Here is a 25,743-nt window from a genome sequence, read left to right on the forward strand (position 1 = left end):
AAGAGCGTGGTTTCTCATTGAATTTACAATATTTAAACTGTTGTTTTTTGGGGGTTTAGGGGGAGAAAAAGGTACAAAGGTTATGTTAGGTTACGTATTTAATATATACAATACTTTACCCCCCCCCCATAATGTGCAAATATATAGCCCAAATTTTATTATAAACTGTTGTATATTCATCCTATTTTGTTTTATTTCATTAGCATTAATCAGACTTGACTTTTTATAGGTGACCACATAATGGGAAAGTACCGAGCGCTGTATATAAGAATTATGTTATACTTCCTTTGTGGAAATGTAATTTTCTTGAAATAGGAGGTTACAGACACTTTTTTTCTATTTAGTCTAGCATTGCATCTACTTTACAAGTTATCCTGGCAAGCAGGAAAGGTGGGATGATGAGTGTTGGACTGTAGGCATGTTCCAAGTCCATGGTTAGTATGTCGTCTGGTTTACTGAGAAGTCAGATGAAGTTGACATCAGCTAGCTTTGAAATTAGTGAAAGAAGGAATAATTTAGAAATTTATTTCTAAATTATTTCTCGAAATCTATTTCTAAATAGAAAAAAAAATTATTCCAGGAATAATTTAGAACCAATAGAATAGTTTATGTAATTAAGCAAATTTTAAATGTAGGTACTATATTGGCATCCAAGGCAGTATGCAGGGGGGGGGGTTACCCGGTTTGAACCCCCCCCCCCCCGAAATTTTTGACCGAGTCAAAAATAAGTCGAAAATTAGTAAAACCTCGGTAAAAATCAGTAAAATTAGTCGAAAACTGAGTCAAAAATTAGTAACCCCCCCCCCCCCGAAAAAACTCCTGGATCCGCCCTTGTTGGCATCCTATTTCTAGTTAGGGTATATATCAGCTGTTTTAGAATTTTGATAGACAAATCACCTATCGCATAATTTTTTTCTCTTCCATAGAGATCTATACATGACATATTTGGGCATTGAATCGTGGTTGTTCATAAAGTTTAAAAAAAATTATAGAACAGTTGCTCTAAAGCGAAGCAAAAAATTTGTGATTGTGCACCTACCACGACCCAGAGAGGGGGTTCGAGCACATTTTCCCACCCCCCCAAAAATATCAAAATTATTTCTCAGGTTTTCTTACATTTTCTGTGTAGTTTACCTATCTTTTATTTTTTTCAAAAATATCCCCTTCCCCCAAAAGAAAATCCTATGTACTGGCATACTGTTGAAAATCAGTTTGAAATTTCATTTCGTCTTCCAAAGGAAATAAAGTGACAAAGATAAAGTAAAATTTAAGTTCCTTAGTAGCTTGAGCAATTGCTAATTCATAAGAGATGCCAAACAAGCAATACAGGATCTACTTCTCTGAGCATATATGTATTTTTTTGCAAAGTCCTTCAGACTTGATTTCCCTTGACTTAAACTCCTATTAGCTAAATCCGTGTACGACCTAGGTGGAAATCTCCATCCCAATCTATTCAAAGCTTTCCTCCTTACGTCCTCTTAAGAATTTCCAGTTTCCTTTGAATCCTTTCTTACAATCTCTTTCATACCCTTCGAGGACGACCTGCTTTCCCTTTGGCCCTAGATGGATTGCTGATAAGGGTAATCTTCGGCAATCTGTCATCCTTCATCTCCAAAACGTGTCCTAGCCGTCTCAACATTTCTCTAATAATAGTCCTAGAAAGTAAGATGGAACCACATTTTTCGTCCGGATTAATGTTTGAAATACGGTTAGTCTGACGGGCAACCAAAACAATGCATTGACAATTCCTCTGGAGAACATCTAGCAAATTCTCCTCCACCCGCCGAAGTGCCCAAGTTTCGGAAACATACTCGGCCACAGTCTTCACTGTAGCTTTCAACATTCTCGCCTTGGTTCACAGATTTATGTTCTTCCAAACTTTTTTCAAATGTGGAAAAACACCCTGGACCTTGGCTATTCCATTTTTAACATATACACTGCATCCACCATATTTGCTACTAATACTACCATGTAAGTAGAGCTATTAACTTGATCAATCTTCTCGTTATTCTCCTTCTTCATCTTGATTTGGTGGAACCTCCTTAGGTTTGAACATTAATTTTCAAACTTAACCGAACCTCCAAAACATCATTCATTTTACTAGTATTTTCATCTAAGAATCATCAGCATAATGTAAGTTTAGGAAACTTAAATTTAATCTAAGATCTAGGAGAGTTTTAATTTACTACTTGAGTCCATGCGCTCCCACAGCCTTTGCCGTGGTCCTTAGGAAAAAGTCCATCAAAATGATCGGCATAAATGGGGATTGAACACAACCCTGCTCAACTCCTGATTTTTACACTAAACACCAACTGAATGTCGAGGCCAGGATTTAACAATAGCCCCAGTAGGCCTAAGCCTAGGGGGGGGGGGGGTGCAAAATGCCAAGAGGCGCAATAAATTATCCTTGAGCGATTTTTTTCCTTAACAAAAATTGGGTTGATGTGATTAATCGTCAAAGTGCAAGGTGCACTCCACCACCGCACAATTCCCACCTCAGGAATCACGAAGTATACAAGTAAGCTATTAAGTTTCTATCCTGGAGAACGATCCTTGTCCGCCCTTTCTCAGGTGAAGAACTACCTAAGATCTTCAGTCACCCGTGACATATTGACATCATTCTCCCAGCCCATTATTGAGGGAAGGATGGTTTCAGAGAGGCTGTAAGATGATATTATAGACAACTTCGCACGAAAAAGCAAGGAGAAAGCTTTATCAATTGGCTTTGAAGATAAATAGTCCTACTCACAAAATAATGTATAATGCGTACGTGTATTAATTTGTTACTATTTGCCAATGGATTAAACTTATTTCCAAGACCTTGCTGGTTTATCTAATTTACTCAGCAGCCCAACGTACAAGTATTCTCAAATTACTATCAGAAGTGATGGTATTTTGCGATAAAATAAAAACTGTCATCGTAAAGATTGTTTTCTTAAGGAAAATTGACCCCGTATTCATACTCTTATGGTATGAATATGGAGCGACAAAAATGCTTGGGGCTAGCTTGTAACTGTAATCTTAATACCATTTATATAATTAGAATCACCACGAGTAAGTAAATGCTCTGCCCGTTAATTTTGTTTAAAATTTAATTCAATTAAATCATGATAAAATCAGGATGATGGACAACTGTGGCATATATCAACATAGGGAAGTCATGGATATGAAATTTACAGCAAGAAAGAAAGATAAACTGAAACGAAGAGAACTGAAAGAAAGATACAAGAGAATTATATTCTATAAGATGAGTTTCGCAAAGTTTTTCAACAATAAATTTCTGACTCCAGAAGGAAAAAAGCCAAATGATGTTTAGAGCTACATAAAACCCTACATCTACCCTTTTAGTCAGAACGCAATAAGATACCCTGATTACAAGGTAGCTTAACAGTGTATTCTATACCTCATTTGTTACAGTGCAGGTATAGGTTCCAGCATCACGTTTTGAAGCATGGGAGACTTCTAGAGTCACTGTGCCGTCTCTATCCAATTTCATGGCATGTTTCCTACTAGGTCTCAGTCTCAAGCCATCTCTGTGCCTGTAAATAAATATGTCTTTAGTTTGTCGAGTGGTGGTGCAGTGGGTTAGATCTCAGGTAGGTGATAAGGTTCTCAGAGTTCGAGCCCAGTTCTAGCAACGCACTGCAGGGCCAACACAAGGACCTTAGTAGTCAAGAAACGGTGTTATTTTGATACGTTCTGATGGTGATATCACACACTTATTACTACATTGGTGGTGAATTGGTCTTACAATTATTGATCAGCCTTAAGCAATTATACCCGAAAGTGGGGATAAAATTTATACCAACAATTTGAGAGCCTCTGTGAAGTGTCCAATAGCGATGCAGTGAGTTTGATATCAGGACCCAGAGGTCGAACCTAGCTGTAGCAATACACTTTAGGACCAACCAAAGGACTTTAGTAGTCAAGAAACGTCGTCAATCCCTTACAATATGTCATTTGTCCATAGATTGGAAAGCGAAGAGGTATCAAATATCGTTAACTGCCTTAACTCTAACATAGCCACTTTCTTCATACTTTAAGTTCCTTCATAGCAAGATTTGTTACTAATACCGTTACAAGATTCAATTACTTTGACGGCACTTATCTACCTTTGGAATTATACGGTTAATAACTGTAACCCTTCTTCCAATGGGGAAGGGGTTATAGAGAAAGGAACTTTGAGCCCGTGCTACCCTAAAATCTTGTAATTTTCACTGTTTTTCATGTCATTTCATTTACTCAACACGTAATTCACCCTTTTTTACCATCTTTCCTAAGTTTTGTCTTTTCCTTTGGATTAATGTCTTCCGACATACCATGATAACTGTGCTGATGGTTACCCCATTAGACGTTATACAGATACCAAGACAGGCACGCCCCAACGGGGAGGGGGCAATAGAGGCCTTAGCCCCCCCCCCCCTCAAGAAAAAATACATTCTGCTTTTAAATCTTATATAATCTGCTCAGTTTTATCATTCATTCCTTGGTCCCTAGATAAAACTTGCATTCAAGGAGCTAAAATAAACCTAAAGTAATGCCTTAAAATACCGTTTTTCCTAAGGAATTTATAAGTTTTCCGTTGGTTGGCCCAGGGACCCTTGGTCAGCTCCCTCCCCCTCACAATTCTTTTCTGATTTCACCGCTGGTCCCAAATGATGTTTTTTTTTTATAAGACAGACAATGTTCATAAGAAAAGGAAGGGCCAACGACCTTTAACTTATTCCCAGCAACAGTGGGTGGCAATCGCCAAAAGTATTGGGATTGAGTTCCTAATGTGCCGCATTCAAGAAATGCATTCAACGTTACTAGCCTCTTAAGGAGCTGAGCAGATTGTAAATTTCCCAATTTATTAAGGAACTTTTCGTCAAAATATTATAACTTGAAAGTTTTTGCTAAAAGTTTAGCTTTGCTTAAAAAGAAAAGAATATTAAATTGTGGTAATGCTTTTTGATAACATTAAAAAATGTGTACAATGGTTTTAAATAATTTTTAATAATATCAGTTTAAAGAGAGTATGTTATTAATTTTTATTTAACACTTTTGAAGTGGTATAATTTTAATTTCAAATTCTATTTCAGTTTTGCAAACAGGTTTTTCGTTACTCTACAAAATGTCGAGGTAAAAATTTTCGAAGCTTTGAAAATTAATCGTTACTGTCAGTCACGTTTACATTTACAGTTTTCATTTGAGAGTGTAATAAATATTAAAAACTATTTGAACCCATCTTTTTTTAATTTTGGTTATTCTCAACTAGTTAGCCACAGCACAACGATTTGTCAGAAGAGGTTTTTAAGTCTGCAGTGAAACTCTTATCCCTTTCTTAGTTAAAACTGATGAATTTAAAATTCACAAAAAATAAAATTCATTGTCAAGTTGTTTTCTTTATTTGGTTTTATCCTTTCTATATGTCTCTGTCTAGTGACTACTCTGCGGATTGCATGCACTCTGCAGGCATCGCATAGTTGCAGTTTGCTGATAAAGTATGTCTACGATTTGCTATCGTTCATTATGCAATTAAATTTAAAAAAAATAAGTTTTTTAAAACTGAAAGTAAGGAGCGACATTAAAACTTAAAACAAACAGAAATTATAACGTATGTGAGGGGTTGCCCCCTCCTCAATACCTCGCTCTTTACGCCAAAGTTTTTTTGAAACTTTTAAAAAAGCTTATCAAATTAATTAAAGGTCCCTTGTGTTTCAAGAGTCATTGTTAAGTAATTGGAATAAAACGTCACAATTTAGCGTAAATAACGAGGCATTGACAAGGGGGTGACCCCCAATTCTTTTAATTTAATCTCAGTTGCATTTTTTAAACAATGCCAGGAAATCCAGCCCCGCCCCCTCCATTGAAAATACGTTTCCCCCACAAAAAATTACTCCGTGGAAAGATCCTACCACGTAACACCCCCCACTCCAGAACCCCCCCGAAAAGTGTCTGTATACTTCCCAATATCCAACATTATATGTAAACAATGGGCAAAGTTCATAGCTTCTATTCCTTCCCACGCGACCTGTGGGGGTTCAAATCAACCTCAAACACATAGCCATTCGATCTTTCGACTGTGCTGAGCACAATGGCTATATAAAAAGTTTGGTCGGAAGACTTTGAGAAAAAATGGGCGTGGAGGGGGACTAGCTGCCCTTCAGGATTTTTTTTTCACTTAAAAAAGGCACTAGGACTTTTGATTTGCAATCAAAAGAGCCCCCTGCCGATCTTCTAGGATCACCCCTAAAAAACGCATCCGTGATTTTGCTTCTGGCAAAAATGCGAATTCCACATTTTTGTAAATAGGAAGTTCAAACCTCCGCAACTAAGTTCTCAAATATTATGAATGTGATGCTTTGATTTTCATTAAGATCACTTGATTTTTGGGGGGTGTTTCCCCCCTTTTTCAAAAACTGAACAAATTTTCTCAGGCTCGTAACTATTGATGGGTAACATTAAACTTGATAAATTTTATACATTTTGAATGAGCATAAAAATTTGATCTTTTTTATTCAGCCTTAACAATGAGCTAAATTGAATATTCTGCGCATCGCATTTTAAAAAATTTCCACCGAAATTTTTCCGTACTATTATTTTTCTATTATTTTTTTTTTGCTATTATTTTTATAAAACTAAATAAAACTATTATTTTTCCGTACACATAAATTGAGAACACATGCATTCTTCCTTTTTAAGCGATTAAATAAAAAAAACAAGTTTTTTTTAACTGAAAGTAAGGAACGACGTTAAAACTTAAAACGAACAGAAATTATTCTGTATATGAAGGGGCTGCCCCTCCTCAACGCCTCGCTCTTTACGCTAAACTTTTTTATTGTTTAAAAAAAATAAGAGTTGTGAGAAAGTCAAACTTTAGCGTAAAGAGCGAGGCGTTGAGGAGGGGACAGCCCTTTCATATACGAAATTATTTCTGTTCGTTTTAAGTTTTAACATCGTTCCTTACTTTCAGTTAAAAAACTTGTTTTTTATTTAATTTTTGAACGTTTTTGAATTAATGCTGGTTTTGATTTTGGCTCACCGTACATGTATAGTTAAAAAATAATTTGCATATTAATATTTCTTTTAATTGGTTAAATGGTTTCTTCGAAACTTGTTTAATTTTATTTACGAACATTTTTATTAGTAATAGATGTACGTAACTTACGAATTCACACGCGTAAAAAACTTCTATATTCATATATTTTCAATACGTATATTAGGGGGCTCGCCCTCTAGTCAATACCTCGCTCTTTAAGCTAAAGTTCGAATTTTGTTCCAATTCTTTAAAAATGGCCCCTTAATCACAAAGGCCGTTAATTAGAATAAATGGCTCTTATGAAAGTACTAAAAAATCTTTGGCTTAAAGAGCGAGGTAATGACTAGGGGGTGAACCTAATCATACACGTAATATTTTCTGTTCGTTTTAAGTTTTGATGTTACTCGTTATTTTCAGTTGGAAAACTTGTTTTTTTATATTTAATTTCTGATTTTTTTTAAATAATGCTGGGAAATCTGGCGCCCCCTTCATAGCAATGTCCCTTCCCCCATGAAAACTTCATTCATGATCTTCCCACATAAACCCCGACCCAGCCACCCCCCTACTACCAGAAAAAAATCCCCCTGAAAACGTCTGTATACTTCCTAATAACCAATACTATATGTTAGCATTGGGTAAAGTTCATAACTTCTAGCCCTCCCCCCGGGGACTTCGAGGGATTAAGTTATCTTAACGGATATAGTTATCATATTTTCAACCATGCTGAACAAAATTGCACTCTAAAAATTTTTATCAGGTGACTTTGGGAAAAACATGAGCGTATGAGGGGGTCTAGTTGCTTTTCATTTTTTTGTCACTTAAAAAGGGCACTAGAACTTTTAATTTTCGTTCCAATGAGTCCTTCCACGATATTCTAGGACCACTGGGTCGATACGATCACTCCTGGAAAAAAAAAAAAAAAAAAAAAAAAATAAAAACGCGTCCGTGATCTTTCTTCTGACAAAAAATGCAAAATTCCACATTTTTGTAGATAGGAGCTTGGAACCTCTACAGTAGGGTTCTCTGATACTTTGAATATGATGGTGTGATTTTCATTAAGGTTCTATAACTCTTAGGGGGTCTTTCCCCCTTTTTTCGAAAATCGGCCAAATTTTTTCAGGCGCGTAACTTTTGATGGGTAGGACTAAACTTGATGAAAGTTATATACTTGAATTAAGCATTGGAATCTGATTCTTTTGATGTATCTATTGGTATCAAAAACCCGTTTTCTAGAGTTTCGATTACCATTAAGCCGGGCTGCTCCTTACTTACAGTTCGTTACCACGAACTGTTTGATATGGTAATTTTATCGCACAAAAGCAATTTTGTTGTTTGGCCCATTCTGTGTCTATGGCTACTTATTAAGCTCTAAAATGTGAGAATGCCTATAACGCTGACGGATCCACAAGATTTTCACTCTCCTCCCAACCCCCAAGAGTTTTTCTGGTGCCCTCATTCCGCGTTTTTCTCTTTTTTATTACTTTTTTTTTTAAATAAACTTGTGAATTTGGTTCATTATTGGTACCCTTGTCACATTACCCCCCACAAGAAAATAAATTGTCACAACAAATATACGATATATATATATATATATATATATATATATATATATATATATATATATATATATATATATATATATATATATATATATATATATATATATATATATATATATATATATATATATATATATATATATATATATATATATATATATATATATATATATATATATATATATATATATATATATATATATATATATATATATATATATACTGCAGCTTTACTACAAATATACTGCAGTTTTACATAACTATGTCTACAAGATTCTTATAAGATTAAATAAAAAAAAAGTTTTTTTTTTAACCGAAAGTAAGGAGCAACATTAAAACTTAAAACGAACAGAAATTACTCTGTATATGAAAAAGGTTTCCCTCCTCAGCGCCTCGCTCTTTACGCTACAGTTTTTCATTAAAAAAAAAAATAAAGTTGTGAGAAAGAGTCAAACTTTAGCGTAAAGAACGAGGCGTTGAGGAGGGGACAGCCCCTTTCATATATGGAATAATTTCTTTTTGTTTTAAGTTTCAATGTCGCTCCTTACTTTCAGTTAAAAAAAAAACACGTTTTTTTATTTAATTTCTGAACGTTTTTGAATTAATGCAGGTTTTGATTTTGGCTCACCGTACATGAATAACTAAACCAAAATTTGCATATCAATTTTACTTTTTTTTGGCTACATTGTTTCCTCGAAAATTGTTTAATTTTATTTACGAACATTTTTATTAGTAATTAATTTAAAAAAAAATTTTCCACAAAATAAGTTTCTCAAAGAAAAGTATAGAACTCCATTAAAAAAAATGAGCAAAAATCAAATCAAATAATCTACCAAGCGTGAAACTACCACAAATGAGCATCGATAAATAAATGAAACCCAAATCGAACAGAAATTACAATAAATAACCGAGTCAAACTCAAAACGAGCAGAAATTAACTTGAGTTGGGCTCAAAAACCCTATAACCTCCGAAGGCCAGACATAATTTGAACTTTACTGAAAAAATGTAAAGTTTTTTACTTTTATAGCTTTAGTAATTCAAATGATATTCACAATTGGATCACTAAATATCAGTATGTGTATATTAAACTAGCAATGAACATTCATTTTCATCGAAAAAAGCTTTATGTTTAATAGAGAGCAGAATGGGGTTGTACAAGAATTATCTGAGTAATAGATAATATGAAAATAAAAGGAATGTAACGAAAGTATTGTACTGGAATGTTAATAAATTGAGAGGGAGTCGTCAATCCGGACTTGTCACAGTTAAACATAGGAACGAGGCCACAATTAGTGATAAGGAAAGAGTTAAGGAGAGATATGCAGAACATTTTGAGAATTTTCTAAACCGAAAGGGAGTTGCAGGTAAAGATATAGATGAAAATGAAAAAGTTTGTGATAACTTGGATGTGAACGAAGATATGTTTTGTGAGGAAGAATTAGCCACAGCTTTAAAAGGATTAAAAAATAATAAGGCTCCTGATGCTGATAGTACCGTAAATAGGTTTCTCAAATGTGGTGGCTCTTGTGGAAGAAATAAGACAGTAAAAATCATGAATATAATTTCTGAAAAGGGGAAGTGTCTCACTTTTTTAGAAGAACTTTAATTAAGCCACTTTAGAAGAAAGGTGATAAGAGTGAGTGTGGTAATTATCGAGGGATTATTCTGGTCTCTGTAGGTAGCAAATCACTTAGTAATAGGATATTTTTTAGACTTAGAGATGCTGTAGACAAAATTTTAAGAGAAGAACAGTGCGGTTTTAGTAAAGGTAGATCATGTGTCAACGGAAATCAAAGAAGTACACGCTTGCACTAAAGCTGCGACTTCTTAATAGCAACGTTTTGTCCGTGCTATTGTATGTCAGTGAGTGCTGGAAACTAGATGTTAGGACAGAGAAAAGACTCACAGCTTTCGAAAATATGTGCTTGAGACGCGTGCTGAATATCGGTTGGCGTCAAAGAGTCAGCAATATTGAGGTCCACAGAAGAACTGGCCAGCCGCTTATTACTGAAGTGATTAAGAAGAAGAGATGGAGCTATCTTGGCCACGTTCTTCGGATGGAGGACTCAAGAATTCCGAATCAGGTTCAACAATGGCAGCCGCGTGGGCATCGACAGAGGGGAAGACCGAGAAACATGCTCAGACACACGTAGGATCATGATCTACGTAGTGCTCACACAACCCCTGTGGGAGGATGTACTTGCCGCAGCGCCAATACGTGACGTTTACCGAGGCTTCGTCGATGCCCTATGCACACCAGATGGCTCAGGGGGACCTAAGTACTAAGTAAGTAAGTATGTGTCAACCAAATTTTCCCTCTTAGGTTAATAATTGTGAGTGTGGTAATTATCGAGGCATTAGTCTAGTCTCTGTAAGTAGTAAATTACTTAGTAATATGATACTTTTTAGACTGAGAGATGCCGTAGACAAAGTTTTAAAAGAAGAACAGTGCGGTTTTAGGAAAGGTAGAGGATATGTCGACCAAATTTTCACTCTTAGGCTAATAATTGAAAAGTGCCAGAGTTGTCAAACACCTTTGGTCCTCAGTTTTATAGATTATGGGCAAGCGTTCGATTCTGTTGATAGAAGAGCTTTAGCAAAGGTCTTATCCTTGTATTGTATACCAGTCAAATACACTAAAGGGATTAGTGCTTTGTAAGAGAATAACACTGCTGCAGTTAAGGTAGGAAATGAGGTTAGCAGTTGGTTTTGTATTAATTCAGGAGTTAAACAGGGATGTGTCCTTTCCCCTTTTTTATGGATTATTTTGATGGATTTTGTCTTAAGGAGCACAGGAAAGGCAATGGGAGACCACGGGAAAAAATGGAAAAATTCTCCTGGACTTAGATTGTGCTGATGATTTAAGCATCGTAGTTGATAGTGTGAGCAAAATGAATGAACTTTTAAAGGTTTTGCGAATAGCCAAGGCTCAGGGTGTTTTTTCACAGTTAAAAAAAGTTTGTAAGAATAGGAAAATAAGTCTGCAAACCAAGATTAGAATAATAGAAGCTACAATGATGACAGTGGTCAAATATGGCTCTGAAGCATGAACGCTCCGAAGAGCGGATGAAGATTTGCTAGATGTTTTCCAGAGAAATTACTTACGGCTTGTTCTGGGTACCCGGCTGACTGACGTAGATAATTTCGGAGACCACACTGCCTTTCCATGACGATAAATAAAAGTTCAAATAGGGATAAAATCCTTTTAATAGACAGTGATGTAATAGAAATTCACAAAAATACCAGATATTTCGGTCACATATACAGTGACCGTCATCAGTAGTATGATTTTACTACTGATGACGGTCACTGTATATGTGACCGAAATATCTGGTATTTTTGTGAATTTCTATTACATCACTGTCTATTAAAAGGATTTTATCCCTATTTGAACTTTTATTTATCGGCTGATTGACCGTATTTCAAACAGTAGCCTGTACGAAAAATTTGGTTCAATCCCGCTTTCTAGGGCTGTAATGAAAGAAAGGTTGAGGTGGCTAGGGCACGTTGCGCGGATGAAGGATGACAGATTGCCAAAGATTGTCGTTTTAGGCCAGCCGTCTGGGGCCAAACGGAGAGCAGATCGTCCTCGTCTGGGGTGGGAGGACTTCATAAAGAAAGATTTAAAGGAAATGGAAACTTCCTGGGAGGGTGTAAAAAGGGAGGCTTTGAATATATTGGGATGGAGGAGGAGCGTGTGTAGCTGTGTTGGCCTTGGGTGGCTTGATGCTGCGGTGAGTTGTCAGTAGTAGTAGTAATTGTAAATTTCCGGTTTTGCTGCAACATCATCATATGCTCCTAGACGTGCTGTTGAAAAATTAGATTAAGAATTACCACTGTTGCTAAATATTTTGGGGACCAAAGTGACAAAACGAGAAAAAAGGGACACATTTAATGGACCTCCAGAAAAATAGCGGTTTGGTCAAGTCAAACTGAAAATCAAGGGCTCTGGAGTTAGCTGCTCTGGAGTTGTTGTTCAAGTCAATGGATTTTCCTTGTTATTAAAGCCAAGAGACTGTAACTTTCCTCTATAGGGTTTTCGGCCAAGCAAGTTTTAATAGTATACTTTTTATTTGGATTTCACAACGTTTTTAGGGGTTTCAGGCTACTTTTTGTTACTATGGACAGTATTCGTCCTTTACTAGGCTGCACCGTACTTGTCGGTTTTTGGAAACACATTCAAGAATTACGCTTGGGTTACATCTCAGAAAACCGGCTTCATAGCTGCAAAACAAGTGATGGATGATGCAATGCATTGGACTTAGACGGAATGCATTAGACTTGTATAATTTGGGCTATTTATTTGCAAATTAGGGGTGGGGGGGGGGGTTAGGTTTCTTTAGGTTGGGTTTCCATATTTTTTTCTAAAGTATCATGTTATTATCATGTTTTGTTATTTTTCATTAGGATTAACCTAACTTAATTTTTTGGATATGTTTCCAATACCTGACAAGTACCAGTTTCACTACTGCTGCAGGAACGAAAGAGCAAAATTGGATCCTACAAAGGGTTGCTTCTAAAAAATGAAAGCTAAAATGTTCCTTTTTCCGAAAAGACCTTTTAGAACAGAAAGCGTCTAAAAAAGAAAAAAAACACTGAATATCCCTTTTGTAATCCTGAGCGTCACTGGTTTTGGTACTGCTATGCGGTTGGTTCCAGTCAACTACAACAACTGGTACTCTTACCTGCAGAACTTGAGCGTAGCAGCTGCCACAAGGCGTCAGCTACCTGCCTTTTCCAAGGATAAACATTAGATTATTGGCCACTCCTTTTCTTATTACATAATATTCTCTCAAGGGATTCTTGTGAGTAATATTTGTAATCCACCGTTACGATTAGTAATTATTTATTTGTCAACACTAGCAGCATACCCTCAAGAAATCAATGACTCTGCAAATCTCACCATAAATAAATTGTACTTTTTATTGCATTTTTGTATCATATCCATGGCGGTATCCAGGTAGGGGGTGCAGGGGTTTTGAACTCCCTCCCGAAAAATATTTGTCTGACTCGTAAAAACGTAATAAAAATTTATATAAACAAATTGGTTTTGCGTTTTTTTTATTTTTCCTGTAACTCCTCCCCCCGAAATAATATTTTTTTTTAAAATTGTAAGTAAAAAAAACAGACTTTTGACAATTTTTTGTTGGTAATTTTTTTCTGTGGCAACTGAATTTACTCATTATCGGTATATATATATTTACATGGTTTTTGTTTGCCAGCATGATCTAGTATGTGACGCGTTTAATCTATACGCCACTCCCAATTTATGTGTAAATGAGATACATTTTCACCTTAAAATATTCATAGATTTAGTTCGACAAAAGCCAATGAATTTGTTAGCAGAATTTGCTGATAAAATGCACGACCCAAAACATAGGCTTTATAAATGAATTCTAGTAGAAAGGTCAGTCGCGTCAAGGGGGGGGGGTAGATTTATTTGTTCCTTCCTTTCTGTGTTTTGGCAAAGACTTTTTTCATGATATTTTCATTGAAAAATACTTTTTTTGTATTTCTATTCAAAAAAAAACAACAACAAACGACAAATCCCCCCCATGGATTTAGAAAAAACATTTGTTGCCCCCCTAAATGTTTGTAGCTTGACTTCACTGAGAAAGGTAGACTTGTTTTATACCTTTTTCTATACCCTATCTTCATTATACTTATATTTTGGTGTTCTATTGACTTACGGTCATTCAGGGACAATTTGCAGAATAACGTTAAATGATTAAATCTTGATTGCAGCGTGACTGTCCTAAATCAAGCCACAGTAGGTAGGCCACATATTCACAGATGATGTGGAATTTTTCACTGAAATAATTTTTTAGACCACACTGGCTAAGCATGACAAAACGAGAAGAGAAACTAGGTAATTCACAAACAGGGAAAAAGGAAAAAAAACAACAATTGTTTCGGCCGTAATCTCCGCTCAGGCGTCCTCAGTCCAGGCAGGAAAATCTGAAGGCTTCTGTTTTGCTCTGAGGACGGTTGGGCGGGAGGTCCTACCAAAATATTCCCAATTTACTTCTTTTTTCCCTGACAGTGAATTACCTAATTTTTCTTTGTTGTCATACGTGTCTTTGCTTAGTCATTTTCACCAAACTCAGAATGTAAGGCATTTCGAAGTAAGTAATTACAAGTAGAAGCTATATTGGTGACACTCGTCAAATATGGTTCTGAAGCGTAGGCACTTCGAAAAATGGAGAAGGATTTGCTAGATGCCTTCCAGAGAAATTGCCTACAGATTGTTTTGGGTAAGCGACTGCGTGACTTATCTCAAACAGTTAGCTGTGCGAAAAATGCGGGTCAATCACACTTTCAAGGGCTATAATGACAGACAGGTTGAGATGGCTAGGACACGTTCTGCGGACGAAGGATGGGTAGATTGCCCAAGATCGTCCTTATGGGCAACCGTCTAAGGCCAAACGAAAGGCAAATCACCCCAAAATTGTGTAGGGGGCGTCATACGGAAAGAATTAAGGGAAATATGAACTTATGGGGGGGGTGTAAAGAAGGAGTTTCTTAATAGACTGATATAGAGGAGAAGCCTGAGAAGCTGTGTTGGCCACAGGCGGCTTGGTGCTGCAGTGAATTTTTAGTAGTACTAGCAGTAATAAAAAGTATGAAGCTAAAATTATACCATGGATCTACTATACGAGAATATTCGATGTAGCGACATTTTTTCACAATGGTTCCAATTTATCCACAGTCCACACGGACTCCTGAGCTAGGTCATCAAAGGGAAATATTCCAATTATGAGACCCCAAAACCAAAACACATTGAGTAAATATTTCAAAAGTTGTGTTTGAAATTCATGACTTCCTATTTTAGCATCTTTTAAGTTACACCTTATAAATATGAGACTGAAATTACAACGTGAGTGTCTTGATATCAAAACATAGAATGCAGAAGACGCGGGTTCTAAGATGGCTTTCAATTTCTATCACAATTTGCATTTAAGGGAATTCTGAGCTTACTCATTAAAAATTTGAGGCTAATATTAGAATACAGCAGTGCAAAAGTAAGTTCGGGTCAGTAGCGTCAATTCACAAAAATCTAAGCGGAGAATGTATTCTTAAGATCATGTGTGTGTGTGTGGGGGGGGGGGTAATTTTTTCAAATTAACAGTTTGTTCAATTAAAATACCCCAAAAAGTTAATTTTCAAAAAACATAATTTTTGAAGGCAACCCTCCCCCCCCCCTCCGGTTGACGTCACTGTTCCAATATGTTAGTGTTTCAAAATTGGTGCTTAATTCACACCAAAATTGGTGTTTTAGGATTTTTGAATTTATTGATACAAAAATTAAGGCTAAAATTGTTATAGTAGCATCCTAAAATAAAAGACAGTACGGAATGTAGGCCGTTACAAATGGCTTTGACTTTTAGCTTTTAATTGTTTTGAGCAAAATTGCCTTTTCGAAATTTCTATCAGTGTTGAGCGGAGGGTGGATCTAAAAAGGTAAGGGGAAGGGGTCACTTTCCCTCCAATTACTCTTCAACGCCTTCCTCGAAATACCCTGAAAGTTTCAACTTAATAACAGTTCTTTATAGCCGTTCTTTAGATATTGCTGACACGTCCTTTTGACAACAAGCATGCGTATTGTGTGTTTTGACCTTGTTCAACATCAATGTTTCTCAAAGTTTCACCTTAATATCCTAAGCCTTTTTGGAGACCCAGGACCAAACATGCCACCTTTTCAAAGTCAACACTTTAGCGTTGCCTATGGTAAAGAGCCATAAGGCTTCAATATATTATATTTATTTTCCCATAGTTCTTTCACATTGAAGGGGTGGTCTTATTAACTTTGGAGGGGGCTCAATTGATTTTAAATTGAACGCTCTAGTGCCTTTTTAATTTCCATTACAGTTTGAAACCCATCACAGATAACTTTATCTCGTTTCTATTATGTATTAGGATCACTTGCTATCATTAATAATGCTCATCAGCCAGTAGTAATTATTACCAGCATACAAAAACAATATAAACAAAAAATAAAATAATAACTAAAGATTGAATTTAAGTTTAAAAAGGATTATATATTAGCTCGTAGAGGAAGAGACAAACTGAAAATTTTAAATAGAAAGAAATTGATATGAATGACGTAGTTAAACCTAAAGCGAAGAAGAAGAAGAAGAAGAAGAAGAAGAAGAAGAAGAAGAAGAAGAAGAAGAAGAAGAAGAAGAAGTTTATTTAACAAACAAATTACATGAATAAATAATTTTTTTAAACTGGCTGACGGGGAGCAGGGCTCGATGTGTCGGCCAAAAACATAAAATAAAAAAAAATTGCCGAAATAACAAATAAATCATATCAGTAATGAAAAAAAAAGACACACATGGTAGGAGATAACAGAGGAGGCCACCCCAGCGCGAGAACACCATAACAAAATTCATACTAAAATCCAAATTCACCAATCCCAACATCCAGGCAAAGAACAATTTTTGAAATATGTTTTAACATATTAACATATATAACGAAGATAAATCACATGGAGTCAAAGTTATAAAAAAAAGATAACTATATAACTATAACTATATGAAAAAAGATAACTATATAACTATAAGAAAACAATCGGGAAATGTGTCCTTTCAGTTTCCCCAGCTTCGTAACTTGAAAATTTTCAAAAAATTTCCCCATAAATGATTAATATTTGAAGCTTGTAGATGGCTAATTCTATAGATTTAGAACCATAGCTAATTCAATTGATTTTAGGCCGTACTTTTATAGAAGATAGCAATAACCTTACACATCAGCTTAAGTGGGCCATGCTCCCTGTAAAGGTTGAAGAATTAGGTAATAGTTTCAAGCACAAACAATGGCTACAGATGGTTTGGAGGAACACCAGAACCCGAACTTTATTATTATTTTCTGTGTATTGACAATACTACTGGCTTCAGTAGAATTTACTCTGCATCAAGTGAATTCAATGTAATCTACCCTTATAAGACACCCTGATCTTCGTTCACATGGACTAGGGATTCCCACTTCAAAGTACCAACCACTCCTCCCCAGTGGCACAATCAGAAAATAATTATGGTGGGGGGGGGGCTGAACCAGGGTCTCTGGGCAACCAATGGAAAACTTTAAAAATTCCGTAGAAAAACCGGTATTTTAAGACATTACTTACATTAACAGAATGATTTTTTTTGGGGGGAGGGCGGCGGGGGCTAATGCCTCTTTAGTGCTCCCCCGTGATTGCGTGCCTGCTCCTCCTTGAATATATGTTGTTTAATCAAGTATGGACTTGTGGTAGGCCCTCAAGTGTCCACAGCCCCAAATTTGAAGATATTCACAGTTTTACCTATAATTTCTTATATGTTTCCATAAAGTTCACCTATTTTTTTGTTTTACGCTCCCCCAAATACATTCCAGGATTCGTGTACATATATATAGAATGATTTTCTTTGCTTTACTCATTTCGATTAAAAAATTTAAATTGAATCATTTAATTGCACTTGTACGTTGTTCTATTTTTTTTTTGTGATAACGGCGCGGTGTTTTTTTTTGTGTCAAATATACCATACCAGACTATACTATGATACTCATCGCAACAAAAATGTTTTAAAATATTTCAATCTAAATTCGAACAAAAACCTTGTTGCTTCAGGCAAGAAAAAATGATTTGCAACCTTGCTTTTCTGAAGAAGAACTGCAAGTTATTTCAGATCTCTTCATGAATTTTGGTCCATCTTATCATATTCCAGACGGTTCTAAATCCGAAAACACCTCCGCATAGATTATTAATATTGAATACAGTAAATTTGACGAAATTGTTTGTTTTAAGGTCTGTGGTCCCAATTAGGTTAGGTTAGGTTGCAAACTGGCTCTTAGTTGCTTTTTAGTGTATTTTTGCCACCCCTCGGACAATTTTTTTTGGCATAAAAATAGGTAAAGAATACGGCAATGGAATTCACAGTCCCTACCGACAGTGTTGATATCCATTTCATGACCCTTCACACAGGAGGTGCAATTCGGGGGGAGCTATCCTGTGTTTTCCGCACCCTGATTGTTTGGGGGAACGTTAAATTTTAGTTTTTGACTGTTATAATTTATTTTTATCCCTCCCGATATTTTATTACGTTTATCATTAGGGATCTTTGACGTCAAACCAAGGTACCTCAGAAAGAGATTATAGGCAACCTAACAGTAACACTTCCCCTTTCCTTCTGGTCTACACCTTAAAAAGCCCAAATAAAAAGCTTAGCTTAGGATATAACATATATGGCAAGCTTGAACACACATACGTACTTAGATTTGTATATTTTTTTGCGTGATCAGAATGTCGTTCTAAAAAACAGGGCAAACCACTTACAGCTAACTTTTAATTTCTTATGACGAAGTCATTTCTAGAAGTTGTAAATGCTTTATCAGTTGATCCGGACTGCAGCGGTAGCTAGCAACCTAGTAAGAGACGATCACGTCCAATGTTAAGAAATATAAAAATACATAACTCCTAAAAAAAAGAGTCAGATCAAAACAAAAAGTACACCATTAGAACCGCCTTGTCCGAAACCCCTGTATAGGAAACTTTCTGTCCCTTGGCTTCAACAGCAAGGGAAATATATTGACTTGAAAATCAAGAAAAGTGGTGGCTACTACAACATTCTGCCTAAACGGCATATTTTTTTTTTTTTTTATTCAGAACCGATCGTTCGTTGAATTTTCGGTTTCTAGTTCTTAATTTTGGAGATCATCTTCAAGCCTGACGATACATAGTAAAACTAAACAAACCTTTAAGTGTCACATTATAACCTAGCAACGATGCAGATGACTTTGAGCAAGGTCTGGACTCTTTTTTTAGATATTTGTCCCTAGAATATTCAACCGATGTTATTTTAGGGTCATGACTGTAGTACCTGTTACATTTCTGAAACGTTTGTTAAGCTCTTCTGAAAGGGAGAATCAGAAGAGCGATGTACATCAGGATAATCAAAGCGTGATTGAACACACATTGAATTCCTAATCTTCTTTTTTTAAAGCACCTTAGCAAAATATTAATTACCCCAAAAGCGTTAGGAGTGAGAGTGGCAATATCAAACTAGTTCATAAGAATATGTTCTTACCAGGTTACACCAACGACAGGGTATGCATCTACTTTACCCACTAGGTGAAGAGTGCTTCTATCGCTTACAACTTTGTCTTCAAGTTCATGCATAAAGAGTGGTGATATGTAAGCCTTAACTCCACCGTCGACTGTGAGGTGACACTGCGATCTTATGGCGCCCAAAGTGTTGGCAGCTTCGATTTTATACACCCCGCTGTCTTCAAAACGAGTGTTTTGAATTTCTAATGTGTAAAAGTCCTCTTCTTGCCAAAATATGCAATGATCTGACAAAAAAAAACAAATAGTTAGTATTTGCGGGATTACGTTTATATAAGCAACATTTGGTCATATTAGGCATATTGAATATAACCTTATAGGATTTGGTTTGCGACGATTAATGTTAATTCAAATCTGTTTGGAAAAATCTGTTCGACAACCGTCACTGCATTGCATCTTGGAACGTGTTCGTTGATTTTGCAAGAAATGTAGTGCTTGACTGTTTTGTTTAGCAGACATAATTTCAGTGTGTTGATTCGTTAAAACTAAATACCACAAGCTATGAAAAAGCAGTATGAAATTTGGATGTGGGGAACCAAAAATCCATCATGATTTACTGAAGTCCAACAATATTAAAAGTGATTCAAGCAAATTAATAAATTTAATCACCAAAGGTTTTCATAAGGCATGTGTTCTTTTAATTCCATGATAATACTTTTATGATAAAAAACCTTTTTGCCCCCTTTTTCAGATGTAACTTTTAATGCTCATGTTCTTCCTTATACTGAAATTGAATTTGACATTCGAAAAGTGCTAAGACACCACAGGCCCCATCTTGCTTCAAAAGATTGATAAGCGTCCGCAATACCTATCCAATCTTCTGATGTTATAAAACAGGTAGCTAAAACAAGCATGTCTCCGGTATACTTTTGCAAACAGAATCAATTACATAGTAGACAGAATAAACAGTATCGACAAAGGCTATACTCTCCATTAAAAATATGTGACACAGATTTAAAACCACACAAGATTCATACTACGCCTTCACACACGCGCAATGACAGTTGTTTCCGATCTACACATCACGATGAGCTTATGGAAACTGAACTAAGGTTATGACGTCTATTTCCAGGGACGATAAGCGCGTTATCAAATCTGTGTCATGTTTAGAAAAAGAAGACGCTACAGTCTTCAGTGATCAGTTGGTTTCCAGATAATTTTAGGAGGGTATACGTCTTTTTTTTTTTTGCCTATGCCTGAAGGAGACTTGCTATTTTGTGACTGAGTGAAGGGGACAAAAATTTTTCTTCTCTGGTCTGAAATAAAAAAAAAGTATAGGCTATGTCCCATTTTTTTTTCTTTTTTATGCCTGTCATTCGATAGATTCTTTGGTTAAAGCAAAAGAATAGATGTTTCTTTTAACAGAAAGTTAATTTCAAATGACAATTTTAAGTAACGCAAATTCATGGTCATTAACAGTGTGTTTAAAAATATGCTGTTTAAAAGTCTAATTTAGATGTAAAAAACACAGGTGGCAAACACAAAGCAAAATATAAGTCCACACTCCAATTTTTTTGAATAATATCCTGACTCCTTCATTCGATGATTGAAAATAATTTGTAGAAAATGTAAGACATTTGCAGTGGAACAAAAATATAACATCAATCAAAACGAATGGATAAAAATAGAAAAATCGTTGCCAAAAAAATAAAAAAAAAAAAAAAAAAAGAGAAAGTTTAAACGACGAATTAAAATTTTTTAACGAATTGCAAAAATCTATGTGTAACTGATATAAATTCTAAGAAACACAATTAAAATGTAAATTTAGAAACAGCAATCAAAAGCATGTTTGTAATGCAAGCTACCGAACTGAACTCAACAAATTATTTGAATCTTTAACATGAAACTTCAAAGACTACACAAATTACTGACGGTGATGATGCTTTTTATTGAATGAATCAAACAATCATAGTCCTTTGTGCCATGTAAATATTTGAACAAAAACAATAATAACTTGATATTCTGATCTAATTCTGAATATTTAATCTATTTTTAAGGTAATCGTATTCACACCTCTTTATCTCGAACACGGGAAGAACGAGCACTGTTTAGCTTATTATTAGTAAGAACAAATCCGGAATTTTTGACTTTTTCTCCTTCCATTATGGCTCCTACAAGCGCAATTTAAATAATCAAGTGTTAGTACTGTAGTAGAATTATCTGAACTTTGTTTCTTCTGCTAAATAAAATAAGAAATAAGTTCTTGTATTACTGATATTACATAGACTCCAAGGGAGTTTACAAGTTTAGTGATTGAACTGCAGCATACTTTTTTCTGCATCTTCTTATAGGACTTCTAAAGTAATTATCATCTGATTGCCACATTTAGTTTGAAACAGAAGGCCATCAGTGAATTTTCTTTTCGTTAGAAAACAATCTCTAAAATCCGCACCAAACATGCACGCCGCAAGAAAATAAAAAGGACAAGACGTAATTAATTCAAAACGGCTCAAATATGTAACAAAGAGCGAGAGAATAATAGAAATATCAAAATTGGGGGGGGGGTTCAACCTCTGAGGAATCTCCCCATCCCTCTGCATGCACTGTCTAAGACTGGCAGTTGATTTTTTTGGCTTTTATCATATCTATAATGTAACTGAATAGTGTTTTAGCTACCTCACCTTGACGGAACCTTGCTTTGATGCTGAAAGTATAAAAACAGTACATAGACATTCTTTTTCTTTTTATACATGACAAACCTGAGCCCAAGAATGTATTTTACTGAATACATCTGATTAGTTACATTCAGATCCCGAAACTTAAAACTGATTTAACAAGTTTCGTATTGCAGAGAGAATTTGAAGAAGCTTATTTTGAAGAAGCTCAATTGCCATGTCTTAGACTTTAAACCCTCCCTTGTCTCCTCGGGCAAGGAATAGGAGTCTTCTGTCTTATCGGCATCCTTGAGATCCAACTCCCTGTCTCTCTAAAGAGTTTCTGAAACAACCTAGAATATATTACTGATAGCCTGGAGGCGAAAGACATGAGCAATTGATTGTATCCTTCCTCAAAATTTCGAGACCTCTAAAACTACACACCATTTCACAAATTTAAGATCAAAGTTTACTAAAGAAAAGAGAATGTAAACTAAAGAAAAGAAAAGAGAAAGTAAACTAAAGAAAAGAGAATAAAAAGACAGATTAAAAAAGAAACTATGTGGCTTTTGATTCTTTGGGATAAATATCTAAAAAACTAAATGTCTGAACAACAAGAAAGAAATGTACCGTCTTGGGTTATCATCTTATCTTCTTTGAACCATTTCAACTCTGGCTTAGGAAAACCAACAACTTGGCATGTGATCCTTACTGGGTAGCTGACTTGTATTCGTCTATCTCTTGCGCGCATAGTGAAATGTGGTGCCATTGGCTGGTTATTCTTTGGAAAAAGTTGCAATCGCCTAAACAAAAAATACTGAATATCCGCTGAGCTGTGCATAATACATTTTGCCTGTATAAATATTGGCACATATATGTATATATATACATATACTATCTTTATAAGTGAGGAATAATTGTGTATGTATGTATATATTTATTTTTTTTTCTTGAAAAGGGCTCCATATTTTTTTGGGAAAGTTGGTACCCTGGGATATTCTGGCCTGAAAAAAAAACGATCAAGATAGGTCAGAAGTTTGAGAATATTCGCTAAGAGCCTTAATTTTTTGGAAAAAAATATTTATGTGAGCAACGTCATTTTCATATACATCAGTATTGTAATAACGTTGTTACACTTGCCACTCTTATGTAGAAAGATTGAAGATTATCATGCATGGAGAACAAATAAAAAACAAGTACATTCAATTTTACATTCAATTGCTTAAAGAGCAAAAAACTGGTAATTGCAAAATTGTCAATACCTCGCTCTTTACGGTAAAGTTTGAATTTTGTTCCAATTCTTCAAGAATGACCTCTGAATCACAGAGGCCGTTTAAGTAGAATAGATAGCTCTTTTGAAAGTACTAAACAACTTTAGCCTAAAGAGCGAGGTATTGACTAGGGGGTGAACCCCCTCATATACGTAATAATTTCTGTTCGTTTTAAGTTTTAATGTTGCTCCTTACTTTCAGTTGAAAAAAACTTGTTTTTTATTTAACTTTTGATCGTTTTTTAAATAATGCTGGGAAATCCGGCGCCCCTTCATAGAAATGTCCCTTCCCCTATAAAATATCCTCCATGGAAAGATCCTCCAACGTAACTCCCTCCTCCAACCTCCCCCCCCCCTCACCAGAAAAGAACTCCCTCCTGAAAACGTCTGTATACTTCCCAATAACCAATACTATATGTAAACAATACTATATGTAAACAAGATAGTAGATTTTCGACTATGCTGAACAAAATGGCTATCTCGAAATTTTGATCGGGTGAATTTGGGGAAAAATGAGCGTGGGAGGGAGGGGGCCTAGCTGCCCTCTATTTTTTGGTCACTTAAAAAGGGCACTATAACTTTTAATTTCCGTTCAAATGAGTCCTCTCGCGATATTCTAGGACCATTAGATCGATACGATCACCTCTGGGGAAAAAAACAAAAAAATAAACACTCATCCGTGATCTTTCTTCTGGCAAAAAATACAAAATTCCACATTTTTGCAGATAGAAGCTTGAATCCTCTACAATAGGGTTTTCTGATACGCTGAATATGATGGTCTGATTTTCATTAAGATTCTAGAATTTTTTAGGGGATGTTTCCTCCTTTTTTCGAAAATAAGGCAATTTTTTTTCAGGCTCTTAATTTTTCATGGGAAATACTAAACTTAATGAAGTTTTTATATTTGAGATCAGCATAAAAATCCGATTCTTTTGATGTATCTACTGGTATCAGAGTTTTTTAGAGTTTTGGTTACTATTGAGCCGGGTCGCTCCTTACTAGCAACAAAAAACTAGCAATTGCAAAAATATTTGTAGGCTATATATTTTAATAAGGGATTATAACAATTCAATAACCTTAAAAAAACCAAAAGTTTGAAGCTTACTAGACAATCGGTGTTAGAAATCGTATTACTTCAATAATTGAATACCTTTGAAAAGATACAGTATGAAAAGACATATCAGTATGAAAAACATATATAGACGTAGACCCATAAAACTAAATGTACAAGCGTTATAAATAAGAATTTCTTGGAAGAAAAAGAAGTTTTTTGTTCCACCGCCTGAACAATTAAGAAATCTACAACCTGGACCATCATGTAATACTAGACCAACAAGGGCAGCTAAAGCAAAGGGCATTGGCATTAAATTCACAATAGGTGAAAATCAACAAACTGGACCATCAAATAAGACAAGACCCAAAAACAAAATTTACAAGTTTTATAAATGTTAAATCGCTGGAAGAAAAAGAAGTTTTTCTCCCACCCCCTGAACAATTAATAAATCTACAGCCTCGACCCTCATGTAAAACTAGATCAATACGGGCAGCTAAAGCAAAGGGTATTGGCAAATTGCTTGAAGTAATGAAAATAAAAAATTAACAAGATAGAAAAACGGAAGATAAACGACAGCGGAGTCAAAACGTGCGAAAATTGAAAATATTAGTTATGATAATTGGGCTGGGATTCTAACATGGATAAGGCAATAAATGCTTACCATGCCTTTGTGAAAAAAATTAAGTTTTGGCGATATATATTTCATAATGACAAAAGACAAGCCGGGGCAAAAGTCGACGTTCAACATTTTATAAAAGCTCCAAGCGATGAAATAGCTATAGATAATGACATTAGAGTTTATAAGGACGTTAGCCAAGAACCTGATGCTGCATAAGCCTCTGTTAAAAATTAACTAAAAAAAAAGTTTTTTTTAAACTGAAAGTAAGGAGCGACATTAAAACTTAAAACAAACAGAAATTATTCCCTATATGAAAGGGGCTTTCCCCTCCTCAACACCTCGCTCTTTACGCTAAAGTTTTTATTGTTTTAAAAAATAAAGTTGTGAGACAGAGTCAAACTTTAGCGTAAAGACCGAGGTGTTGAGGAGGGGAAAGCCCCTTTCATATACGGAATAATTTCTATTCGTTTTAAGTTTAATGTCGCTCCTTATTTTCAGTTAAAAAAACTTGTTTTTTTTTA

The 25,743-nt window shown here is 35.4% G+C and overlaps 1 protein-coding gene across 1 annotated transcript in view; it reads right to left on the minus strand.

Moving 5' to 3' along the window:
- The window catches only part of LOC148947627 (myosin light chain kinase, smooth muscle-like), a 335,162-nt gene that overhangs the window by 239,688 nt on the left and 69,731 nt on the right, over positions 1 to 25,743 (minus strand). Inside the window, exons 11-13 of the mRNA XM_089095960.1 lie at positions 22,910 to 23,082; positions 19,648 to 19,912; positions 3,404 to 3,539 (exon numbers count right to left, since the gene is read on the minus strand). Coding sequence (XP_088952086.1) covers positions 3,404 to 3,539; positions 19,648 to 19,912; positions 22,910 to 23,082 — 574 coding nt within the window. The remainder of the gene's footprint in view (positions 1 to 3,403; positions 3,540 to 19,647; positions 19,913 to 22,909; positions 23,083 to 25,743) is intronic.

Source organism: Artemia sp. Qi Xiang Cuo, chromosome 10 (assembly GCF_049724085.1).
Source record: "Artemia sp. Qi Xiang Cuo chromosome 10, ASM4972408v1, whole genome shotgun sequence".
NCBI lineage: Eukaryota > Metazoa > Arthropoda > Branchiopoda > Anostraca > Artemiidae > Artemia > Artemia sp. Qi Xiang Cuo.